The sequence below is a fragment of the Centrocercus urophasianus genome, unplaced genomic scaffold (assembly GCF_019232065.1).
Source record: "Centrocercus urophasianus isolate 14NV4802_14NV808 unplaced genomic scaffold, USGS_Curo_1.0 seq_11, whole genome shotgun sequence".
In the NCBI taxonomy this organism is placed as follows: domain Eukaryota; kingdom Metazoa; phylum Chordata; class Aves; order Galliformes; family Phasianidae; genus Centrocercus; species Centrocercus urophasianus.
The window spans coordinates 72,640,100-72,667,149 of NW_024884253.1; the positions used below are offsets into that span (position 1 = coordinate 72,640,100).

Here is a 27,050-nt window from a genome sequence, read left to right on the forward strand (position 1 = left end):
GAGAGGAGAGGAGAGGAGAGGAGAGGAGAGGAGAGGAGAGGAGAGGAGAGGAGAGGAGAGGAGAGGAGAGGAGAGGAGAGGAGAGGAGAGGAGAGGAGAGGAGAGGAGAGCACTGGACTTTCACTGTAATTACTGAAACAGAAAGGAATCCTTGTACAGCTGGAAGCTGAATCAGGCTCTTTTGTTAATGAGCATGTGAAATACCTATACATTTCTTCAGGGCATTATGCACACCCATAATTCCTAGAATTCTGCCTATTGTTGCTCATACTATTTTCAACTCTGTACTGAAATTAAAATAAATGAAAACATTGGAACATCTTATGTTGCTAACTTACTATAAATTGGTAATGTCTTCAAAACAAAGCGACAGGAAACCAATATGCCATTCTTCTCAGGAAATTTCAATATGAAAATAACACAAAAATATGAGAAAAGTGAAATCGCAGACACTGGGAACTTCTCTTGGCATGCATATTTAATAAGAGGTGATTTTGCAGCTCTCAGAGTCCACAAGTCTTTCAGGTAGAGGCTGGATACAGATCCCTTTATTTACAGGAAAGAAAGTGACAATAATGAATCATAGAATCACCAAGGTTGGAAAAGACCTCCAAGATCATCCAGTCTAATCATCCACCAATATTCCTCACTAAACCATGTCCCTCACACCTAAACGTTTCTTGAATGCTTCCAGGGATGTTGACTCAACCACTTCCCAGGGCAGCCTTTCCCAGGCAGAGCCTGCTCACTCTTTCAGAGAATATATTTTTCCTAATATCCAACTTGAATCTCTGCTGGTGCAGCTTAAGGTCATTCCCTCTAGTCCTATTTCAAGTAATGCAGAAGAGGCTGCTCCTCACAAGAGTTGTGCTCCAGACCCCTCACCATCTTTGTTGCCCTTTTCTGGACATGCTATGGGACCTCGAGTACTCGAGTACTCAAGGTGCAAACTTGTCAGCCTTTGTAATTTAGGTCTGAGAGTAAGACAGCGAAAAGCTATACAACTACAAAGGACTGTTAAAAATGCTATCAAGTGGATTTTAATAATCCATACACGTTCCTCCTCCCACACAGAAAGAATGACAACACAGTTAATGTCTTAACTCACTGAACTAATCATGCTTTGGACTTTTAATGACCGTTAAATCTTTAGCCTGTTTTCAGCTTCCCAACTTTTATTCGATATTTTTCCTATTCTTCAAATGTAATTGTTTCCTGACTCCTTTCCAAACATATAAAAAAAGAGGTTTTTCAAGGTGAATTCCCCTCAGGTCCTCGGTACACGCACTCTCATTTGTGCTGCATCAGTTCTGGAAATATTGACGCATTAAGAAGCAAGTTTTGAAATGAATATTCCCTCTGTACATTAAGTTCTCTGATCACATATGCTGCAGCATTTAAGACCTCTTTCAGTTTTTACCACTTTAAAGAATACATCTATAAAACAGAGAAGTAACTTTACATGATGTGTTTATACTCAACAGCCACAGCACAGAGATACTAAGGACATGAATAACAAAACCAGCCATAGCAAAACTCAGTAAACCCAGATGTAGATTTTTTCCACTTGGTGTTGTTTAGATGCCTAACAATACAATCTGTACAAAAGAGCTTGATTGTGAAAAGTTGCTGTAGCCTGTAAGAAACACCAATGAGGAAAGTTGTGTCCTAGATAACATTTTTCTCAGAAATTATTTACTGTGGAAAACCGGTTTTGAACTTGCTTCTCTGTTAATGGCTTAAAACAACCTAGTTCTGAAAAAATGGATAAGCAGGTGATGTTTCCTCCTGAATGCCCAGCGGAAGCCAATCTTCTGTTATATGGTGGTTGAATACTTATCTCCTGCTTCTTAAGTGAATGCTCAGACCATTACTCTCTTCAAGAAGGAAGCTGATTTGTTTTATATAGGATCATTAAATATTCATCAGGCCAAAAAGAGGGAGAAGTGAGAAAGATTAAGAAAGGCTCTATGGCCTGGTGGTTAAAACAAAGGTGATATTCAAAGCTTCCTGTTTAAAAAAAAAAAAAAAGGAAAGAACTAAACCTGCATCTCCAGAATATTGTGCAAGTTTTCTACCTACCTCACTGCAGTCAAAGACAGATGACCTCTCCTCCAGCAAAATTTTGCATGGAATATAACACTGAACTCTGAAAATGTCACTGACTGGCATCCAAAGAAGAATTAAATATATCTACTTTATGAATTCTGACAGTGCTTAAGCATTAATTGGCATCTGGCTGCTCAGCAGAGTAAAGTTCAGACAGTTCTGTGCGCAAGCAGATTGCAGGAAGGCTTAGGTGACATTTTAGGAACCCATGGAAAAAATTCATAGATTCTTTTTTTTCCCAGGTTTAGGCAGGCACTAAGAAACTACATTTGGGATCAGTGAAATAAATCCGTATGGGCATATAACCCTTCAAGACATATCCCAGATCACTTGCTGCCAAAGTGTGAAATTTGAACTGTGTATGATCTGGTTGAGCTCCAGAGATCCTGCTCCAACTGCCTGGCCAAATTTCCAAAACATATTGGTTCGCATCTCTAATGCATACCAGAAAATTTTAGCTCAGTGCTGTTTTAGGCTTCAGGCTCAATTTTTAATTGCTATTTGGGAGCCTGCCTATGGTTTTCACAATCATTTCCATGGCCAGCACTTAGACAAGAAAAAAAAAAAAAAAAAAAAAAAAAGCAAGTTGCCCGTAAAACTTTTTCATTTTCATAATACATTTACAAATATTGTGTGAGAGCGTGTGGGTAAAAAACACTCCTTAATGAGATCTTACTATCAAGTGCAAGAACTCTACAGCTCATAAGAGCAGTACAGACACAATGCACACTGTGCATGCAAGTCAGTAAACACTCAAACCATAAAACACATTAGCAATATGGGCAGGGAGGCTGATAATGGCCTTAACATAGCCTGTCTGGGTAAGTGTAAAAGTGGATATGAACCATCAGGACATCTACGCAAGGCACCAGTTGATTTAGTGTCCTGAAGTCCCTTGCAACACACTGCCATAAAAGCTACTCTATCAGGACTGTTATTGTCCCCTTGTACCCCCCAAAGTATATTAATAAAGGTGGCTAAAATATAAAGTATCCAGAATGCAGTATAACTATTACTGAAGCTCCACAAATTCAGCCCAGCTGTAGATCAATAGGATGTGCTGGTGTGGTTCTCATCCCATATCTTTCCTTTAAATGAGCAGTTCAAATATCTCTTCTTGCGGTGCCCAAAAGTAAGTTGCCCAAAAAGTTGCCCAAAGTAAGTACCCCTGCTTTACAACTAACCAGCTTCATACGGATTTAGGAAAGTAGTCCATATTGGCACATTTTAGGTCATTTATGAAATAATTCCTTCAGGAAATAACAGAATTTGTTTTTGTTTATTTGTCATAAAGAAAAGCTGAAAAGGGAATCCATTATTTCTTTTTACTGTAGCAATCCCAGTACTCTAGTGTCTGAATCTGGACTGTAGCAAATAAAAGCAGTAATTTACATATATCCATACACTCCTCCTCTTCCTCCATAAATGTAAATGTTCCCCTCCTTAGTCCTCCAGTAATACTGCAAATAGAACTAATAAACACAGTTCTTCAAGGTATCATGTTAAACCATTTTTTTTCTTTGCAATTAGGGGAAGTTGGTTTGTTTTCTTTTTTTCTTTTTTTCTTTTTTTTCTGTATGATCTTTTGAAGGCACATGGGATCATCAGCTGTTTGAACTATGAGGTGTTTTGTCCCACTGGATTTTGCTCAGTGATTAATAGTGTGCCAACATTTAAAACTTGTGAATGTGATTCATTCAGAATCACATGCAAGAACTATGAAAGAACCCCAGGACTACCTAACATCTGCTAAAAACAGTCTGACATGGTTTGGCTTGGAATTCAGGGATGAGGTGAGATGGAGTGGAAGCAGAAAGAAAAAGTAGATGAATTTGGAGTTACTGAACCAGAGAAGAAGCAAGTGGGGCTGATAATTTGAGCATCTGTATCTCTATCATGTCTTGCAAGACTACAAATTACAATCTTGAGCATATGAACCTTCAAGCATATGTCTCATCTGAATTCTCTCAAAACTGTGGAAAATATTGATTACTGTTATCCTACTGCTAAAGGTCAGCAGAAACAAAGGCTCAGAGGCAAGAAGTGGAAGTAATTGAGACAATAAAAGTTTTCCACATGGAATTTTATAGATTTCATCTGTTTAAGACAGGGCCTGATAGAGATGTATACTGTATAAAAAAATAAATAAACTATTTCTATAAACCTTTTATTTCCAGACAAAGTCAGAAATGTCAAAAATAGGAAAAAAAGTATTTTGTAAAATTATGTGACCAATTTAGAGAGTATACAGTCACTAGAACTAACAAAATAGGGATGAGAGAAGTATCTGACATGCCCTTTTAAACAGTTGATAAATAAGTTGTGTCTGGATACAACCTCCCCCCATAAAGACGATGACACAATAATCTGTATAAATGTGTCTAATTTTCTTCTAGGTTCTAGTTCTAGTCATTTAGAGAGGCAGGATGGTAATAAGCTTCTAATTTGAACTTCCTATGGTCGAACAATATAGAAAACCTAGCCACATAAAAATGTTATATTTAAAAAAAATTAGGATACTACTTCAGAATAGAAGTATATTGTAAATTGTAAAACTGATGCATGGTTTACTAACAGAAATAAACATAAATTAAGTATAATAGTACAACAGAACTGCTTAGGTTGGAAAGGACTTTAAAGATATCTAGTTTCAACACACCTGCCATGGGCAGGATTATCACTCACCAAATCAGGCTGTCCAGGACCCCATCTAACCTGGCACTAAATGCCTTTGGAGATGAGGCACCCACAACTTCTCTGGGCAGCCTGTGCCAGTGCCTCACTACCCTCTGAGTAAAGAACTTCTTCCTAACATCTAATCTAATATCCTCTCTTTTAGTTTAAAACTGTTCCCCCTTGTCCTATTACTATCAGACTGTGTAAGAAGTTGGTCTCCCTCCTACACGTAAGATTCTCTCAAGAACTGGAAGGGCACACAGTGTGGTCTCCCTAAAGTCTTCTCTTCTCCAGAACGAACAAGTCAAGCTCCCTCAGTGGCCCTCTTCTGGACCTGCTCTAACAGCTCCATCCTTGTGGTGAGGACCCCAGACCCTACTTTAGACAATGCTAAGGAGAGTGCACTCCCTCAGATAAATCAGGACCCTCAAGTCCTCCACAGAGCTGTTCTCAATGAGATCTTCATCCACTCTATACACATAGCTGGGATTGCCCCAAATCAGATGACTGCAATGCCTTGCACTTGGACTTGATGAACCTTATTAAGTTTTCATGGGCCCACTTTTCAAGCCCGTCCAGGTTCTTCTGGTGTCCCCTCCATCTATTATGTCAACTGCATCACTCAGCTTAGTGTTGTCACCAAACTTGTTGAGGATGTGCTCAATCCCACTGTGTAAGTCAGTGATAAATATCACCACTCCAAGATAGACCCCTGGAAGGACAACAGTTGTCACTGTCCTGAGCCCTTGATCACAACTGTTTGGCTACAATCATCCAACCAATTCTTTATCCACTGAACATCCACCCTTCAAACTCATATCTCTCCAATTTAGAGATAAGAATGCGATGTGGAATCACATCAAAAGTTTTGCAGAAGTCCAGACAGATGACATAAGTTACCTTTCCTTTGTTCAGCAATGCTGTCACTTCATCACAGATGCTGCCAGATCTCCCTTCTCATTTATCAGAGCAAGTACACTCTCCTTGGCCTGAGTCTTCTATCCAATGTACACATAGAACTCCTTTTTGTTATTTTTCACATCCCTCACAAAGTTTAGTTCCATCTGTGCCTTGGCTTTCTTGATCTCATCATTATATGTCTGGACAGCATCCATGAGTATGAATGATATAATAAGAGATACTCTTCAACTCTGGATTTACTCACCTGCCTACTGTGTGATTGACCACTGTGATTTATATTATCTTTCTCAGAATCTCTATCCACAAAACATCATTCCATCTTCAGTGGGTTGACAACTACTCAACAGTTTACTTCCAGGGAAAATCAGATGTAAGCATCTATGTACTAAGTAATATCAAAGTGGTCAGTTGAAATTACATCTCTGGAAGTACCTGCAAATGCATTCTCACCTAATGACACGTGCATATTGGTGTGTCAGGCAACCATTGGTGGAGATCCCTTTGTCTACTTTATGTTGTTTTCCTGATCCTTTAAAACAGCTCCATAGGAATACTCATACCATGATTACTAATTTTTAATGAATTGGTATCCTTTAAACTTCTAATAAAAAAATTAATTTGTGGATTGTTAGCAGAACCCATATCAGCCTCTTTAGGAGTAACATTCTGAATCAAATGTAAAACAGTGTTGAAGGTGCTACATTACTCTCCCATAGCTCCTTTAAAATGAAATCTGTACACTCTGTAAAATTTTCCCACTTCCTCAGCTTCATTCTTTACACTCACATGTAAGCTCATCTGTTTCCAGTCTTGTCTCTAGCCCTCAATGATTTCACTGCTACTGATGGCTTATGCATAGATACCCAAACACAACCGGCAAGGCTGACAGTGAAATATTTTTAAGTTACGATTTTTTAGGTAGTTCTACTTTTCCATTTTGTCCTGTTTAATTCCAGAAAAAAAGTACTAGCACACACCAGACAATAATACTGACTCTGCTGAGTTATTTGCAAAGAGGACAGTTTTCTTCATTTCCATTGATCTTTTTCCTACTTTTTTAGAACCTGTTTTGTTGCAGCCTTGGAAGCATGGCAGAGAAACCTTGTCATGGCAGAGAAACTGAGAAACATGCAAACCAGTATATTTTCAGCTCCAAAGAAGGCTGCCTGGCCTACAGATTGCTTGCTAACAAGCAAGGGTCTACTCCATGCTTGGATTCTCAGATTGGAATAAAAAATGGTTCTCTAGGAATTTAGAAGCCACTTGTTTAATGTCAATTAGCTGACCAGGGACACGACTCACAAAATGGACATGTCTTTTCAGAAAATATTTTAATGGAACTGCATGTCTTTATCTTTCAGTTCTACAGAAGGTTATAAAAATAATTACTCCTTTGGAAAGGTTACAACCAGCTCTGTTGAGATATATATTGATCAGAGGTTGGAGGGAGATTAAGTTCATGTAAGACCTGTAATAGTCCTTTAATCAGGAAAAATGTAAAGTGTATGGGATAGACATCGTGTTAGATTGCCCATCCATGCTGTTCCTTATTACAGCTGAGAAGTGGTAAGTATCTAGGATCATTGAATCTTAATGTCCGCAGTCAGATACACTTACTTAATTGGGCAACATGCCTTTTAAAAATACTCCTTCATGTGCTGTTCCTCATTCTGCAGAACTTTCATACCCCTGTTTTCAAAAGATCCTTTTTCCTAAGCTTTCATTTTCATCTGCAGTATCTTTGATATAGACTTTAAATCTTACAGAATTCTCCAAACAGAGAATAATCTGTCATTCACAGAATATTTGCAATTTACATTTTATTCTCATTGTTCTATTAAAGCCAGATTGTCATGAACACTTTTCTTATCATTCTTGGCCTTCCTAGAATTACATCTAATTTGCCACATGGAGTTATTTCTGCATACAGAATTAAAGCCCTAAATCTTATTTGGTTTAGTGACTCCCATTTGCTTAGCAAGCTTGGAGGCTATTTTGCCTTCTGTCTTGTCCTACTCTAGGACTGATGATGACTTGATTAGTCACAATCCATCAGTGACTGATTTCTTAGGCCAGTTATCTTAGTATAAATATAATTCACATGTGTTTTAATTATTTTGACTTAATTTTGTGTTATATACAATATACATATACTGTGTGTATATATATATATTGGAGGAGAAGAACACTAGATTTACATATGCTCATGTTCACATAAAATATTAAAAAATGCATTTTAAAACTGACTTGTTGTCATTACTTGCAGTTTCTTTGTAAAAAGATGGCTAGGACTTGATTGCTTGTAATGAATGAAGACCTACCTTGTGCAAGTGAAGTTTTTCAGTTTTTCTTCTTTGAAAAAAATATAAATAGAACTGAACTAATATGAAAAAATAGCTCTGTCCTTAAAGAAAAATGATGTTCCTAGCCATGCTGGGAGCAACTTGAAAAGCAGCTTTTATAAAACATATTTAAGGTTTACAGTCACTCGGCGGCTAAGAAAAGTAATACTTTTAAAACATCTTCAATGTTTAAAACCACTTGGTGGCCAAAAGAACAGGTCTTGCTGAAAAGATATTTAAAATTTAGAGCCATTCTGTGGTACACAAAAAGCAACTTCTTGTTAATTTTTAACAGTTACAGTTGGTCAGTGACTAGTAAAACAACAATCAATACAATATGTTTTATGTTTAGACATTCCACATGCGTGTCTAGAAACAATTCCTGCATTTCTCAATGCTACACTAAAACACCTGTCCTTCAGTAATAGCGTCACTGACAAAAATCAACTCATAATCCTAACAACACTAACGCAATATATTCTAAACCCAGAGAGGATTATGCAAACCACAATGCAGTACTAATAATTACTGAGCTTCTCGGTGTATACTAAAAGAACTAACATGATTCAGCATCATAAAAATAATAAACAGCCACATTCAGAGTAAAACCAAATAGCTTAGTTTCAATTACAAAAAAATAATATTACTGGCTGGGAAACCTGTCTACATCAAAAGACTTGATGTAGATGTGGAGCTTTTAGAGAGGGTCAGAGGAGGGTTATGAGGATGGTCATAAGAGAGGAACACCTCTCTCATGAGGAAGGTCTGAGAGAGCTGGGCTTGTTTAGCTTGGAGAAGGCTCCCGGAAGTCTACACTGTGGCTTCCAGAACTTGAAGGGAGCTTATAAACAGAAAGGGACCTAATTTTTAGATTGTCTAATAATGAAAATAAAGGGGGAAGGGCTTCAAATTAAAAGAGCGAAGATTTTCATTAGATAATAGGAAGAAATTAATTACCCAGAGGGCAGTAAGGCCCTGGAACAGGCTGCCCAGACAAGCCGTGGATGCCCCATCCCTGGAGGCTTCCAAGGTCAGGTTAGATGGAACCCTGATCTGGTGTGGCAGCTCCACCCATGGCAGGCAATTTGGAACTAGACGGTCTTTAAGGTCTTTTCCAATTTAAGCTATTCTGTGATTCTATGAGTTATTACAGTGTTGTGGAAGTAAGTCACTCTTTATAAAGCCTTTTAAAACTGCTAAGTGAATCACTGAGTGTGTGTATATATATATATTATTTACATAGAAAAACAGTGTTTCAATTTTCATAAAGCTTTGAGCAAGGTTCCAAACCAGAGTTATTTATAAATAAATGAATAACACTGAAAATAGCAGCAACAATAATAGTAATAATTTCAAAGAGAAAACATCTTTTTAATACCTAAATAAAATGTAGAAACCAAATGGTGGGGATAAATGACCAGTCTTTTACTAGAGGGAGACTGCCATTGCCATCTAAACTCATAGACAGCCAGTAAAAGAAAACATATAAGCAGGTAACAACTTGACAAAATTAAACAATTGTCTGCAAAACATAGCAGGGGAATGGAAAGGTCACCAAGTCACTGAGATTTCACACTACGATGGACAGTTGGCTGAATGTGAGCCAGCAGTGTGCCCAGGTGGCCAAGAAGGCCAATGGCATCCTGGCTTGTATCAGGAATGGAGTGGTGAGCAGGACTAGTGAAGTCATCATGCCCCTGTACTCGGCATTGGTGAGGCCTGACCTCGAGTACTGTATTCAGTTTTGGGCATCTCAATACAGAAGGGACATTGAGGTGCTGGAACAGGTCCAAAGAAGGGCAACATGGCTTGTGAGGAGCTTGGAGAATATGTCCTGTGAGGAGAGACTGAAGGAACTGGGGCTGTTCAGTCTGGGGAAAAGGAGGCTTAGGGAAGACCTTATTGCTCTCTTCAAATACCTGAAAGATGCTTGCAGTAAGAGCAGGGTTGGTCTCTTCTCACTGGTGACAGAGGACAGGATGAGGGGAAATGGCCTCAAGTTTTGCCAGGGTAAGTTTAGTTTGGATATTAGGAAAAAGTTCTTTACATAAAGGGTTGTTAAGCACTGGAATAGGCTCCCCAAGGAGGTGGTGGAGTCACCATCCCTGAATGTGTTTAAAAGCCATTTGGATGTGGTGCTCAGGGACATGACTTAGCAGAGAGTAGTTAGAGTTAGGGTAAGTTTGGTTAGGTTGCGGTTTGACTTATGATCTTCAAGGTCTTTTCCAAGCTGAGCAGTTCTATGATTCTTTGAAAGTAACACACCTGGGAAAATCTACTTTATCAGAACTGTCACATAGATGGGTCATACGTCAGTTACATATCAAATGCTATTTGTGAAATCACTGTGGAAAATCCTACTGAGCTATCGGTTTAATGATTACCCATGGACAAAAGAGACAAAATGGTTGAATTAGATATAGAAAAGAGGATAAACAAGTCATTGTTATCCTCCTATTCAAATTGAGTGCAATTCTATTTTGAATATTTCATCCAATTCCCATTACTGTCTTTGAGAACTTTCAAACACCAGAAAAAAAGCATAAAGATCATAGTGGAGATGGTAGAATTGTACACGGAGGCTGCACAGATTGTACCACCAGACATCTCCCCATGACATTACGTAATTCCATTTAAATACCTTATACCAGGGTAAGCTCTTGGCTACACAAAGGCAGGCAACTGTACGCAATGTTTAACCAGCGTGCAGGTTCCTGAATTTCTCTCTGCCCACCAGTTCATGTGATTAATTTTCTACAGATTGACATCCCTTTATATTAAACTACTGGGTACATTAAACATATACTTACACATTATATGCTTTTGTCAATGCTAAAGTATAACCCTTACTGAAGTATTAACTTCAGAAGGAATAGTGCCAGAGACTTCACAGAGGCTGTCTGTAGCCTGCACTAGGAAGAATACATATAACATGCTTTGTTATGTTCTAGCTGCTGTTTTGTACCATGGGGGACACCCAGTAAAAATAACCTGATACCAATTTTCTAACATCATAGAGCATTGTAATGTTACCACTGGGGCCATTTTAAATAGAATTCAACTATAATCAGAAATACAGCTGTGTAATGTGAACATATTCCATTACTATTTGATTAATAACCAAAAGGGTAAAAAAATTGCCTTGATGTCCTCTAGTTTGTAGAGCTCCCCAAAGCAATAGAGAGTTAATCTAGTGGAAAGGTATGGAAATAAATTGTCTGGGAAGGAACACATGGTATCTGTAACTTAGGGAATTAATGAGTTTAGTATAGTCCCAACTGTAAGCATAGAGGAATAACAGCAGCACCTTAGAAAACAAACAGTAAATTGTGGCACAAGTTGTAAATTAGTCACATGTAATACATCATTAAGAAGATGATCAATTAAAATGCCTATTTAGTGAAAGAAATGCAGATATCTCTGTATATATCTTTATATTTGAAACACATATTTAGCTCTTTCCTTGAGTGTGTGTTAATGCTGGTATGCTGTAGTTCTGATTCACTTGGACATGAAGTTTCAATAATGGGATAACTTTCATCTAAACTTGCTCTGTATTTGCATTCTCTCAAGAGTTCTCCTCCAAAAGAAGCTGGTACAGCCACCAGAATCAGCAACAAAATTAAGTTATATTTAAAGACAACATATTTTTCTAACTTACAAATTTAGAAGCTTCCTTCCCCTTCTCAGTCTTCATACATGGAGATTTCCATTTCTAGTTTGTGCTGTATTTTGGCATTCACATTATTTCAAGAGAACATTTTCAGATAAAGATGGCTAAATCAAACCAATACCAGAATAAAGGAAAAAAAAGAAAAAAAAGAAAAAAGTCTAGACCCTAAGCTCTTGTAAGTTTCCTAACTAGGCACAGGTTAACATAATAGCAATTTGTGTTCAGGTCTACTCCATCTGCTGAGTTTCTCTGTAGGGAACTTAACATCATTGTTCCTTCTGAAATAAATACTTTGTCATCCAGCTCCTGTATTCTGCAGCTCCGATGGTTATATGAGCAACAATGTCAGCTTCTGAGATAACAGCATCCTTTCACTACAGTATATAAACTACAGACTCTTAGAAAAGTATCTCAAATAATGAAAAATCATACATTAGTAAAGTAGCCTGCATGATACAGCAGTCTGTAACTAAGACACTTTTAAAGTCAGTACTTCTTTTGTTTGTATCTGTGATAAATCTATTTGTATCCCCTTTTTGTAGGTGAGTAGATTACACTGCATGTGTGGAAGGTGTGAAGTTAATTGCTTCTGATGTAAAACAGGTAGGTATTCTGTTTTGCAGGTGTCTTAAATTAGTTTTAAAGCACAGAAAGCATCCTGCTGATGTTGCTTTTTCTGAGTAAATAGAACATGAAGAAATTTGGTTCCCAGTAAAGAATGCATCATTAAATAGAAATAGTAGTCCCAAAATTATCTTGTCTTCAGAAAAATCTAAAAGATGAGCACTATCTTAATATTTTTTTTAAGGAGTGGTAGTGATTAGAGGAAAAAACCTATCTACTGATCAAAAAGAAAAGACAAACAAACAAACCAAAAACCAAACAACCCACACAAACCAAAAACCAATCAAAGAAAAACCTTGGTCTACAGACAGTGTAAAATAAATTTAATATAATCTCAAAGAAAATTTGCATGGAAAAAGTCCAATTTTCACCTAAAACATGCATAGACAATAACACAGTTATTAGAAAATGCAGGTGCTGTATCCAAATGTCTCATAGTATCTCTAAATGTTATCTATATTCAGAAAACCTGATATTAGGATCCTAGGAATTTTTATATCTTTTGCTATCACCACGGTACAGGATTTTATTATAGATTTAGGACTAGAGTTCTGAATCTGGGAATGAATGCTAAGGTGTATTTTCAGCTACCAAAGCTTCAATGACAGCAATTAATAGATGTTATAAAACTGGGAGCAGTGTAGCTGTGAAAATTTCTAAACAGTGTGTAAGGGCTCTGAAGGACACCTTGTTTCACAAGAGTTCCCTGCTCTGTACATTCCTTTTCCACCAATGCAGAGTGTGGGACTTAAAAGGTATTTTGCATATGTCACTTTACTGCAGCGTCCAAATGGAATATATACTCTGTGTTTACAGGGGGTGTTGTCTTAAGAATTTTACTTGCTGGTTCTCTCTCAACTTTGTCTATATTCTGCTCATTATTACCATTTAACTCCCCCTCTGCTTGGCTCTTCTGAGGCTCCATTTGGAGTACTGCTTCCAGGCCTAGAGCACCCAGCACAAGAAAGACACTTGGAACTCTTGGAACAAGTCCAGAAGAGGACCACTAAGATGATTAGAGGGCTGAAGCACCACCCTTGTGAAGAAAGATTGAGAGAACTGGGCGTGTTTAGCTTGGAGAAGAGAAGGCTCCGGGGAGACCTCATTGTGGCCTTCCAGTACTTGAAGGGAGCACATAAACAGGAGGGGGAATGGCTGTTTACAAGGGTGGATGGTGACAGGACATGGGGGAATGGTTTTAAACTGAGACAGGGGAGGTTTAAGTTAGATATTAGGAGGAAGTTTTTCACTCAGAGGGTGGTGATGCACTGTAACAGTTTGCCCAAGAGGATGTGGATACCCCATCCCTGAAGGCATTTGAGGCCAGGCTGAATGCGACTCTGGGCAGCCTGGTCTAGTGGTTGGTGACCCTGCCTGTAGAAGGGGGGTTGAAACTAGGTGATCATTATAGTCCTTTTCAACCTAGGCCATTCTATGATGATCCAGCATAAGTTTCTACAAAATGCAGTCAATCTTTGCATGTGAGTATCATGCAACAATAAAAAACAGTAAACTGTTGGCCATCATCACCTGTCATAGAAATTACTAGAAAGGAGGGAAAAGAATCATGATGTAGCATGTTTTCCACAGAAAACAATGTGTATGCATGCATTTCATAAAAGACACTGTTGCAAAAATACAGTAAGTGAAGTTTAAAATATCAGGGACTTCAAAACTGATGACTAAAAAATCTTAGTATAAAAAAAAAAAACAGGATGTGTTTATTAGTACTTCTGCCAAAGCAACCATATGCTAGCACTAGCTAAAAAACACTAGCTAAAAAATCAAAGTGATTTTCTATGTTGTCCTCAGACAGTGGTAGATCTACGCACTTCTATAGGTGAAACTAAATAGTACTGATAATGGGAAGCAGTAACTGCTAAATCCTCCAAAAATTTAGAGCTTGTGTGTCGTAGCAGGAGCAGTGATAAGAGAGTGAATGGAAGTGGGAAGACCTGGATCTGAGAAGGCACTATCTCCTCGCACATCATAGAAGGCATTTTTCTGTATTTTTGCTGTAAGACAATCCAACAGCTAAATCTGCTATTCTGCTTTAGTAACCACTAATTGGAGTTTAGGCCTCCATTTAGAGTATTTTTTCCTTGACTAGACTTTTCTGATCAATTTTCATCCATCTTTAATTTTTGCTATGGAGGAAAATAAACTGTTATGTGTAAATCTTCTAGAGGTAGTGAATGTGCCAGAATAATGTGGAGGTCAAGAGGACGTATTCTTGCCATAGCATTTGCTGTTGTTTTTCCATGGGAGAATACACTGAAATCTATTTATTTTAAATAGATGTCTGAAGGTTGCATAATAGTCATTTACATTTCAGTCTTGCAACTCCTAGTCAAGGTAAAAGCTATAGTGCACAGCATACCTTGAAAAGAATTCCCCATAAAATCAAATCATGATTAGTGTTTTACCAAACATCCATAGTTGGAAGGGACCTTTGAGATCATCTAGTTCTAACCCCATTACTATAGTCAGGGACACCTCCCACTAGACCAGGTTGCTCAAAGCCCCATCCAGCCTGGTCTTGAATCTTTCCACGGTGGGGGCATCCACAGCCTCACTCAACAACCAGTTCCAGTGTCTCACCATCCTTACAGTAAAGAATTTCTTCCCAACATCTAGTCTAAATCTACCCTCACCCAGCTTAAAGCTATTTCCCTTGTCCTGTCACTTCCATGCCCTTATAGGAAGCTCCTCCTCAGCTTTCTTGAAGATCTCCTTTCTGGTGTTGGAAAGATGCTATTAGGTTTCCTCAGAGCCTTCTCTAGGCTGAAGATACGCAGCTCTCTCAGCCTTAACTCATAGGAAAGGTGCTCCAGCCCCCTGTTCATCTATGTGGCCCTCATCTAGACCTGCTACAACAGCTTCATGTCCTTCTTGTGTTTGGGGCCCCAGAACTGGAAGCAGTACTCCAGGTGAAGTCTCAAGAGCAGAGAAAAGGGGCAGAATCACCTTCCTTGATCTGCTGTTGACACTTCTTTTGATGCAGCTTAGGATACAGTTTGCCTTCTAGATTACAAGTGAACCTTGACAGATCATGTTGAGTCTTTCATCAACTGACACCCCAAAAATCCTTCTCCTCAGGGCTACCCGCAAGCCATTCTCTGCTTTGACAACATAATCTGAGTGTAGATGCCCCTGTTCATTGCAGGGATGTTGGACCAGATAACTTTTCAAGACTATTTCCAACTCAAATAATTATATGATTCTACAATTCTCTGCTCCCACAGTAACATGGATACCATGTTTGCAAACAATCTTCTGTTTTGTTGTTGTTGTTCTTGTTTTCTGGCTTAGGAATCTAGTGCACTAAATATCATGACTAAATAGGTTTTCAAGACCTCAGCCAAGTCTGGCTGGATCTCTCCCACTTCTGTTTTTCATTGTGACTGCCAGGTGAGGGCTATCATTACTTTCAGCACCTATGAGGTAACAGGATGAAGAATTCTCCCTCATATCATAACTATGGGATTATGCAAATGCTGTTAGTTGTGCAGCAGCATAGGCAGGAAAAATAAACGGCATGATGTTTCACAGCAAATAATGAACACAAACTAGGAATAAAAGGGAACACACTTCATCACATGCAATATCATGTCTGAGAGTACAGAATCTCTGAAACAGTATCTGCCATGAGTACCACTTCTATTCTTCTCACGTCTTCAGGAATCAAAAGTTAAAAGGACTCATTTGTGTAGGACAATAACTTACTAAACAAGCAAATAAAGCAAAAAATGAAACGAAAAAATGAAACTGCAATATGCATATTTCTACATACAGAGTGAGACATTTCTAACAGTAACTTTTTGAAAACGTACTTTCATTTCAGCCTTCCCTTTTTTTCCTCAGCAGGAAATGCATATTGAGACAATTAAGTTATCAAGAGTTATGCAATTAGTTATCAAGAGTTTAAAGCTTCTTACCCACTGGAGACATTTCTGGTACGCTGGCAATGTAAGGCCCATCCAGAAACTTTGGCTCATTATCATTAATGTCCTGCACTTTGATGATGAACTCTGATTCAGGCTCTAGTGGCTTCTTGGTGTCAACATCCACAGCCTGTGCTCGGAGTGTGTAGAAAGGTTTTTCTTCTCGATCTAGGCTCCTTATGGCATGAATGTCTCCTGTGGTCTCATCAATAGTAAAAACAGTGCCAGCACCATCTCCTGAAAGGGTATATTTAACAGTGCCCACTCCCTTGTCCAAATCAGAATGAAGCTTGAGAACAAAAAGAAAAAAGGGAGGAAAGAAACATTAATTGCTTTTTCCAGGCTTGAAAGTAATTATTATTTTTTTCTTATGTAAAATAAAAAGTGTTACAGGAACCAATTTCCTATGTCTTTAAGTGCACCACAAAAAATGCAAGTAGAATGTTAATATTTTTAGCTCTATCTGATATCTAGGACAGGCAGCATTTCAAACCTGTTTTCTGCCATGAATGCTGCTCAGTACTAAAACTGCAATGAAAAAGGTCTTCAGATTTATTAGAAACCAAAACTTAAGACCAATAATGGAAAAACAGCAATAATTGCATCAAACAAATTTGAGATGACATGAGAGGGTGTCAAAATCCTTCACAAGCATTTGGCTTTCACAGAAGTAGAAGAGAATCAGCTCATTTTCATTTCACACACAGCTTGTTGAAATGCTAAACAAACTCAAAGTCAAACCTGGTTTAAAAAGGACAATACACTGCTCTTCCGTCATAATACATATGAAACAGAATTTAAAAATACTACCTCTTTTCCACAAGTAGTAGATCATTTATTTCTATTTTTTCTAAGATACAGAGAGAATAATTTGAAGTTAGGCTTGCTCTTCCCTTTTGGAAAAATATGTCAGTTCTAACTCAATCATTTTCATCTTCAGTACCAATTTGCACATTTTCCAGCCTATTTGAATGTTAAATCTCTATTTCTACTTTGAGAAAATACTTAAAAATCTCCAAGAATTTGTGTTTGTCCTTTTGATCATTGTCTACTGTAACACTGTCTGTAACAGAAAATGTAGGCATTTTTGAAGTAGAAATATGGTCTGATGAACATCTTTCTCAATGTCTTTATCTGATTCATGCTCATACTTTAAATACAACTAGAAGTTCTGAATATATATTCAAGGTTACATCGCAGATGCTGAAATAGCTTTTAAAATACTCACCTGCTTGTCCCACCTAATGAGGTCTAAAGAGATCTGCTATAATGGACACAAGTTGGAATGGTGTTTTCAAGAGTGAATTCTCTTTAAGCAGATTATGGATATAGGCTTTATTTACATGATGTACTGTCCAAGGTGAAACACAATAAAGGAAACATGGGACATGAAATGAGATTATGTAGAGAATGAATTGCTGAAAAACATAATGGTTTTGGTAATGGGGCAAGAAGCTAAGCCACAGAGAAAGAGGTAAAGGCAATTATTAACATTTATAGCTATTGCCTTGAAATTGAAAGTAGGTCCTTGTGACTGTGGAGGAGGTCATAGTTTGTGGGATAGAGTGAACATAAACATAGTCTCTTCTTCGTCTACCTTTTCATTTCATCATTCCTGCTCAGTGAACATACTGGATTCTGATCTTTCATCTAGTTACCCCCTATATGGGATTTTAAATTACTTCTCCAGTCTGAAAGGAAGCATTTTGCTTCTTGAGCACTGGTTCACTGTGGAAAAATTCAAAGGAAGTTAATTCTTTTCTTCCTGGGGAGTTAAATATCCCTGCTTGTAAAATGGAAAGATAACGGAGCCTGAGATAATTAATATCTATTTCTTCCTCATCATTTTAATTTAAGTGGCTTGCAAGCATCCTGCTGTTCCATTATACCTTGTTCACCTGAAACTTGCTATTTTTCTTCCGTTATCAGTTTTAGAGGCTTACAGACACAAATGGAGTGAAACAAAATAATAAATCAAAAAGATGCTGAGAAAGCTCACAGAAAAAAATGTAATTTTATAAAGGGAACCTCAGCATTTTCTTAGTTGTTTCACTGTATTAAACAAAGTATGTCTGGGCTTTATTACGATGTCCCCCTTGCTCCATACTCCTGGACAAAGGAATATCACGAGGAAGAAGAATATGATATCCAAGCAAGGATTTGTAAACAGGAAACCATGCAAAGAATATTGACTCTTCTCCTATATCCAGTTATCAGACCTGGAACTAAAGCTGAGACGGCTGAGTCTCTCTGCCAGCTGAAGGGTTTACATTCAATTAGTAACAAATCCAGCTAGGTTTATAATATAGAGAAATAATTATACTTATTTTTTTTTCCACCAATAGGGGAAAAAATAAAAAATATAACAAGAAGAAATCAAAACAATGGCTGCTAAAAGAATGAAAGTAGTATATAAGTACAAGCAAATCTCAAATTTACTGGACTTGGCAACTAGTAGCACGAGCAATTCTGTAGTTTAGTTGTGTTTACTGTGCTTCAGAAATATCACTCAGCTGGTATAATCTAAAAATCATTTCTTTGATTTAACCAGAATTGCATTACCTAGGATTTGTCACATTGTGTTTATTTCATCAAACCATGTCATAGGCTCCTCAAATGCTGTTGCTGGACAATGAGCATACTTATTTGTAACCCATATTGAGCTATCCAATTTGTGGGGCAATTAAACATTACAAAGCATCTAATTACTGTAGTTAAGAAGCTGATTGCTTTAATTTAAATTGAACTAAATTCTCCAGCAATAAAAAGAGATGCAACACTAACATTCAGATGCAAAGACAGACAAAGAGGAACTAGCATTGGTTGGACTCAGTAGCACAGAATTTGAGTTGGAAGGGACATTTAAAGGTCATCTAGTCCAACTCTTCATCAATGAACAGGGACTTTCACAGCACTAGAAAGTAGTCTTGGCAATGAATGCTTAAAATTTTCAAGAAAGCAGTTTAAGCTAAAGAATAAACATGCACTAATGTATCTTGATTTTATATGCTACACACTGTATTGCATTAGGAGAAAAGACACATTTTGTGCTGAAGAACATCTGGAACTTTTGCTATACACTATTTTTTCTGACACTGTGTGCACCAGTAGTCTTCTTCTGGTATTCCAGTTTTCTTCCTGATTTGTACTTATTTTTTTAATTCCTGCTTTGCTATTTGGGAGCTATTGGGAATAGGTGAACGGTTGGACTGGATGATCTTTTAGGTCTTTTCCAACCTTGGTGATTCTATGATTCTATGATTGAACACAACTACAAGACAGGCAAGACAGGAACATAACTACAAAAATCTTATTGAAACTCCCCTAACATGTTTACATTTCAGAATTACTTAAATTTATTAAGACTGTGGTACAAACAAGCGTATTCATATGAATTTTCTTCACTATTACATTTTCTCTGTAAATTCTGAATGCTGAAATTCCACAATTTGAAAATGCAAATGATTCATTTCAAATATAGTCTGTTATCCTCTCTACTAAGTAACACAGAGACAATTTTAGGATCAGATCATTGGACAAATCTACCATAAGTGTAAAATTAATCATTTCTTGCAGCAAACTCTGTTAGTGCAAAAAACTATGACTATTTTTCTGTAATGGCAGATAAAGGCACATTATCCCATAATTCTTTTTAATGTGTACAAACAATAACACATATTGCAAAGGAAAAGACTGAGAAAAAAAATCAAGTATGAATAATAAGATGGAGAGCATTGTGAAGTACACTGTGTAAATCTATGCAGAAACTATGACAGTGTTCTTGAATCACATCCAGTACCAGATGCCAGACTGAGTCAGTCTACTGGGCCACATGATCTAACAGTCTGCTTCAGCCTACAAGTAGCTGACAGCTAGTTTGCTTCAGAGAAAATGAAAACGTTGATAATACAACTCACCACAAGCATATCAAGAAGAAATTATATATTAGTTCTACAGGCAGTTATGTCTAATTGCTAGCAAGCAGTATGATTATTGCAACAAATGTTATGGCAGGCCATAATATTTCCTGTCCTTCCTTACCACCACTTTTAAAAACAAAGCCAACTTATTTTGAGAGGAAAAAAAGAAAGAAAAACAACTGTGATACTCAATTCATAGGTCCATTAACATCTGTATGTCTGCCTAAGACTTCCTTCCGAGATGTAAGGTTTTAAATTCTCCAGACCTACCTTTTCCCCACTTCCACAGAAAGATTGTATACTTCTAATGGCAGACATTAACTTTGTTAGTATTCTGTGGCAGAGATTAACTTTGAAGTAGCAATGTTTCAGAAAATCGAATGATGCGTAAGGACATACTTTTTATAAGAAGGACCTTAAGAACATGAAGATGGCTTCTGGTGGTCTCCATGAACTTTTATTCATTACTAATAGTGAACTAAGCACATCCTGACAGCTCAGTAAGACAAACAGGTTTTTGTTTGTTTTTTTTCTAAAAGCATATTTTATCAGCTTACAGCTTTAACAACTCAGTGTTATTAACTCAGCGTTTACTGAATTTACACAGATACACAAATAATTTTATATGACTTCTGTAAACACTGGTAAGATCAGCAAATGCATTAATTTAGCATACTTTAAGTACTACTGTATACTCCTTGCAGAACTGAACATGGTAGTAGCACGTATTAGAAACGTGCATTCCTTGGTAGTAAGTTCTGCAGCATACTATGCACCTGATTCTCAACCGTACATCTTAAACACTTCAATCACTTGCATTAATGAACTTTGAATGTTTTGGAAAGTCGAAGTACTTCATGAATTCATGGATATTGGTAAAGAAAGCAAAAGCAAACTAACAACCTACAGAACAAACAAACAATGCAAGAACAAGAGACAGAAAGAAAAAAAGAAAATAAAACACTTTTAAAAGTCGAGGAATATTGAACTGAGTTTTATTCTGTTACCAGTATCATGGGCTAAAAAAAATCATGAAATGGTAGCTTGAACCGAGGAAAAGAAAAAAATCATGATTTGTGTAAGGAAAAGGTAGATGCAAAGCAAAGCTACTATGGCAATTCTGATCTGTAATGTCTTTGTGGTGGAACAGAGAAGACCACTACAGAAGAAAAGGATGTAAATGACAAACCTTTTATACTAGCCACCTAGAAAGACTGTATTTGGAACACTGCCCTTTTTAAAGAGAGTTGTTTGTGAAGATATGTATCACACATCTTACATTGGCAACTACTGTATGATTAATACATAGATACATAGATTATTATTAATTTATTAATCATTATTAATTATTATATAATAATTAATAATTAGTTATTAATTATTATATAATACATAATAATAATATTTAATTATTAATTATTAATTGTTATATAATAATTATTATTAATACATAGATTATTATTAATAAATAGATTGCAGAGTTTCATTTAAAACTTGATCATTAGACTGTCATTTGTGGCTTTTATATAAATGTTATTTCTTCCAACTAAAAACACAAGCTGATTTTTTTCCCCCCAAGATACAAGGTAGTGGGTCACAGACTTTAATTCAGGAAACCAACTTATCTAAAGAACAGAGCAATTGTCGCTAATCAAAAAAAAAAAACAAAAAACCACAAACTTTTATTTTCTCCTGTCTTCATCACACGCACATATAGAGATACCCTTCAGAGGACATTTAGGGACAAGACATTATCTGCTCACGTCACGTTCAGTGTAAATGTTTATTGATCCAAAAATTTGGATGACTAAAGGCACCTTTCAAATATGCAGCTAACATGCATTAATCAGCCAAGATCCCAGACTAAAACTGGTGTCAGGAAGAGTTAGGACACAATATAAGCATATGGGAAGAAACAGTAACTAAAATGATGTAATAAAAGAAAGATGAATTAAAAAAAAGAGGAAAATAATGGTTTATATAGATTGTTTGGAAAATATAGCTTTGTTTCTTTATAAGGCTAAAAACTATCTGCAATAAGAAGGTTTATCTTTGTACTAGTTCTATAAAGGACTTTTAATAGACACGTCCACCCACAAATAGCCTTTCTTAGTTCTATGACAATATTAAGTAATAATTAAATAACTCAATTAAAGAAAAAAATATATACATGTATATATATAATAAAGTAAGACTAAAAATAATTATTTGAAATAGCAAGTTGTGGAATCTTATGATCATGATTAATTTCCTTAGAAACATACTGTTATAGTTTCTTTATGTTTTGTAAAACATCTACTTTCAAGAATTGGCACTTATCTAATTTTTAAAGGAGATTAAAAAAAAACAAAACAAACAACACAACATGGTTCTTTCTTAATTACCTTTTATATACTGTCCAATTTAGATTAGTATACTTTCTTATTCAAGAGGAATTAAATAGGAAAGTTTTCTACCTCTTTCTAATGATTTGTTTGTCAAATAAAGCTGAGTTTTATTTAAATTAAATCACTGATTATCCAATTAAATAAAACCATTATCTCCTTCTGTCACAGGGATTTAGTTTAAGCATACTAAGTCAGACCAGACTTTTCCAATAATGAGTGTGGCTGCCAGTTAGTAATATTGATGGTAAATAAGTCATTAGGAACAAATTAGCAAGGAACAAAACCTCTACCTGACCTGGTCTGTTCAAATGAATCCTAATCTTTCTCATCATTGGTGACTTAAGAAGCTATGAATTTCTGTTATTCCGTGCTCCTCCAGAAAAACTACTTTTGCTGCACTATGCTGAATTAAAAAGTAACGTGCAAAAGCACATTCTTAAATAATTAACTTTTTCTTTCCAAATTAAATCAATTGCACAAAATGAAAGCTCTATCAACACTAGCTTATTGAACATACAAGTAATTATACATGTAAGTTACAAGTTTCATATAATTCTGATGATGTTTTGAACCATCATTTCAGTCAGAGTTGATGCATACAGAAACACTGTGTCCTGAGCTTCTCTTTTTATCTTAAATGTATTAATATTGGAATTTAGTTTTGCATAATTCATATTCTTACTGAACTCCACTCCAAATTACAGTGTGTCAACTACTTTAAGACTATAGCTGTGTTTAATTTCATTTGGTAGAAATAATAAATAAAACTTAATTGACTTCTTCACCTTGCTCAAATCTGTGTATGTAAAGTATCTGAAAAGCTGTCAGGATGTTCATTGTTTCAAGTCTTTCAAGCTTAAACCACGTTTGTTTAAAAAACTACCTTTTATTTTTTGGATTAGAAATGTCTTCAGTAGAGATCTTGCCTGATGAGCTGTGTTAGGTACCGGATGATTATTTTTTTTTTCTTAAGTTTTAGAAACATCTTAGTATGCAGAGATGTTCTCCCTCCAGTTCCCACCACAAATTTCCATGTTGCCACACCTGCCTTGTGAATTTCAGTATGCCACCTCTTAGGGACAGATCCATGCACAGTTCCTAACTAATGGTTATGTTGCACAGAGGCCTTCCTCAGCACCCTCTGTTGTGATGTTCACACACTTCTGTTACTGCTTGGAAAAGAGGGATATTTTGAAAGTATCAGTGTTCTGCAGAACTAGAACAGTTTATGGGACCAAGAACCTGTTGAAGCTTTTACCAACAACAGTATGGTGACAAGAAAAACACAGATTCCAACAACAAATTTCAGTAACAGCAATTAGACTATAACCAAAGAAAAAAGATTGAGGAAATAAACAAAATTCCAATTTCTTATTTCTCCAATGCAGTTCCATACATCTTACTGAAATAATATCATCTACAATGAAGTGTGCAGCTGCTGGTGACAACTCTTTGGAAATTCTCCATCACATTACATTTTTATAATTCCAGAATTTTGTATAATATTTCACAGAAACATAGCATAGAACCTGGAATCCTTAAGTCCAAAGACCTCAACACATCAGGTGAGAAAAGCAATGCCGTGCACATATCCCTGTGAACAGACGTGATATTTTCCTTTTACTATCATGTACTTGAAATTCACAGTAAGCTATCTTTTGGTTCAAAGGAATCTGTGCAAGACACCACCTCTCACAGATGAATGCATTTCAGTTGGCAAAAGCAGATATAGTTTGATTTACACCTGTGAAAATGATCATTTTCAATCAACATCAGCACTTGGCTGGAATCCTGGTGGCTATGTTGGATTGTAATGGTGACGTCTGAAACTGAGAAACAAAGAATGGGAAGTTATGATGACCAAGGGTCTGGGGAAAAAAAAATCATCACAGCTCTAAGCAGCAGATGCACCTTTGCACCTTTGCACCTTTTCAAGGCAATACTTACTTTTCAATTCTAAAATCAAATGAAGGAAAGCAATTACAACCAAATTGTGCATTCTTGCTATTTAATTGTGTGAGATCTGCAAAACACTCGATGTTATTGCTGTAATTTATTAAAATGGCAAAGACAACGGTGTGGTGCTCTTTGTAGCTACCATACATGATTGTAGCACTTCCCTTTTGAAACAGGAATCTGTAAGAGAAGCAAAAAACATCTGCATCTCTCTAGATACCGTACACTTACTGAAATACATTATTTTGCACTATGTTCCCTGTTGTACCTGTACCATAACATATATAAAAGATCAATGCATGAAAATATGAATTACAATGTTTGAATAAATATGAGAACTTCTCCAAAAGTAAATCCTATTTAATTATGCTGGACCGTGACATCAGAGGTGGATGTTGGTAGTATGGCACTAGAGGTTGAACCTTCCCACCAATATTCCTTTCCATGTTGTTGCCGGGTGACAGATGGCAGCAGAGAGGCAGTCTGACAAATTGACGTGGAAGTTTCAGAAATTAAGCTGTTGGTAAGGTTAGATATTTTCAGTGTAAAATGAAGTGTAAATACTTGCCAAGTGAAATGACGTATGTTTTCTTGCAAGTGTGTGAAGGCAATTCGTTTTCTGTAGAACTGCACTACAGATGTCTTAAGCTACAGGACACAAAATCATATAGTTTATGTTCCATATTCCTTATACGTTAACTACTCAGGCTTTACGCTGAAAATACCATCAGCCACAGGGACACATGCTTGAATACCAAATCCCACATGAATGGTGTATGAGATTCCTCATTTCACCTAATTATGGGCCATAGCATTATGGACAATGTTTTTCTAGATATTTTGATTTCCCATAGAAGCTGTAGCTACACAGCTGCTCAATTCCAGGGACATTTTTTCCTCATAGAAATTGCCCTACTGATGCCAATGGCAATACCTTGGTGTATGCTGAAGGACTGACTATGAATACGTCACCAGGAAGACAGTGTATCATCATATATTCAGCTTCTTCAGTGGAAAAAAACCACCACAACAAATCCTGCCTGCTAACAGCAGAAGGATTCCACTTCAATCTGTCTGTCACTATGACAAGCTCTACTATCATAAAGTATTTAAATATTTCCCTTTTCTAAATAGGAAAGAAAAACAAAACAAAACATCATCTTAGTTTCTATCACAGAAGCAAAAAATAAAGTAAAATAAAATTTTAACACATACATTTGAGGGATAATTTTAAGATATTTACAGGCACAGGGTATTACGCATGGAAAAGAATATTATCTGAATTTTTAATTGCTTAGTCTTCATTTAGCTTGGTCCTCAAATAAGAAAACACAACATTATACAAAATAAAATACAAAATGATCTAGCATTCATTAATCAATTATGCTTAAAAGGCATGAGATAAAGCCATGGACAGTACAGCAGAGCATTTGTAGGAATTAATCTTTACCCTCTGCACATGTTTGAATTCCAAGAACACGCAGTTATGTTCCAGCTGCAAGATTTCCTCAGAAACAGCTTTAAAAAAAGCTGAATGAATGTGAAATCATTTTTCCCCACAGAAGACTGTTGATTTTCTTCATGAAGAATCATGAATCTTTTCAGAAGAAGCATAGGAGAGGGTTATGCTATAAATGTGTCTTTCATATTGCAGAAACATTCAGAATGGTTTCAAGGTTAAATTGTATTCAGTCATGAAACTGTATCTTGCTGAACTTTCTACATCTCTGATTGAGGACTAGGTAAAATCCATATAAAGTCAAATAAACAGCAATGCTACCATTTAAAAAACAAAACAAAACTCGCTACTGATTGAAGGTGGTTTCTCATCTGGTAAACTTGCACTCTTTGTCTCTGAGACCAACAAGAAATCTGGCAAATAGAGCATTTGAAGTGATTAATGAACAGCAGAGTAGCAATTTATGAAATTTTGTGCCCTAAGTGCAAGTAGGCTGAACAAAGAAAGAAGGGAATAAAATTAACAAAGAGATTCTACACAGCGAGGAACAGAAACATGTATTTGAAGTGGCGATTCTGGAGCAAGAGGAATGAAACTGCTTCAAGAACACACTTCTTGTTGGCCTGCATCCATGCCATCTCCTCCATGGGGTCAGCACTTCAGCCTGACACCATTTTGTATGCAGAATGATGACTAAAATCATGACTAAAAGTAGTGAAAGTAGGGGCATGTTGAAATAAGAACGCAACTTGAAAATAAAAAAAGAAAAAAGAAGCAAAAATTCTAAGCTCCCTTAAATATTTTGCTGTCAGGGATACAAGTTTTATTTCCAACTTTACTGTATTGGAAATAATACCAAGAGGTCAAAGCCGCAATTCCTTATTCAATTATATGTACTCAGAACATTATTATAGATCTTCAGGAACAGTACCAGCCATTTCAATAGACTGTATATGAGGTAGTATTAATGATGAGGTAGCAATAAGTTAGATATCATAACAAATAAGTAAATTGTTACATTTCAGGGAAGTGACGCACT

The 27,050-nt window shown here is 36.5% G+C and overlaps 1 protein-coding gene across 2 annotated transcripts in view; it reads right to left on the bottom strand.

The window, feature by feature from the left end:
* The window catches only part of CDH12 (cadherin 12), a 130,464-nt gene that overhangs the window by 83,610 nt on the left and 19,804 nt on the right, over positions 1-27,050 (bottom strand). For both annotated transcript variants that reach the window (XM_042839732.1, XM_042839731.1), the window contains exon 2: positions 16,284-16,578. In XM_042839732.1, the coding sequence (XP_042695666.1) occupies positions 16,284-16,578 (295 nt within the window). The remainder of the gene's footprint in view (positions 1-16,283; positions 16,579-27,050) is intronic.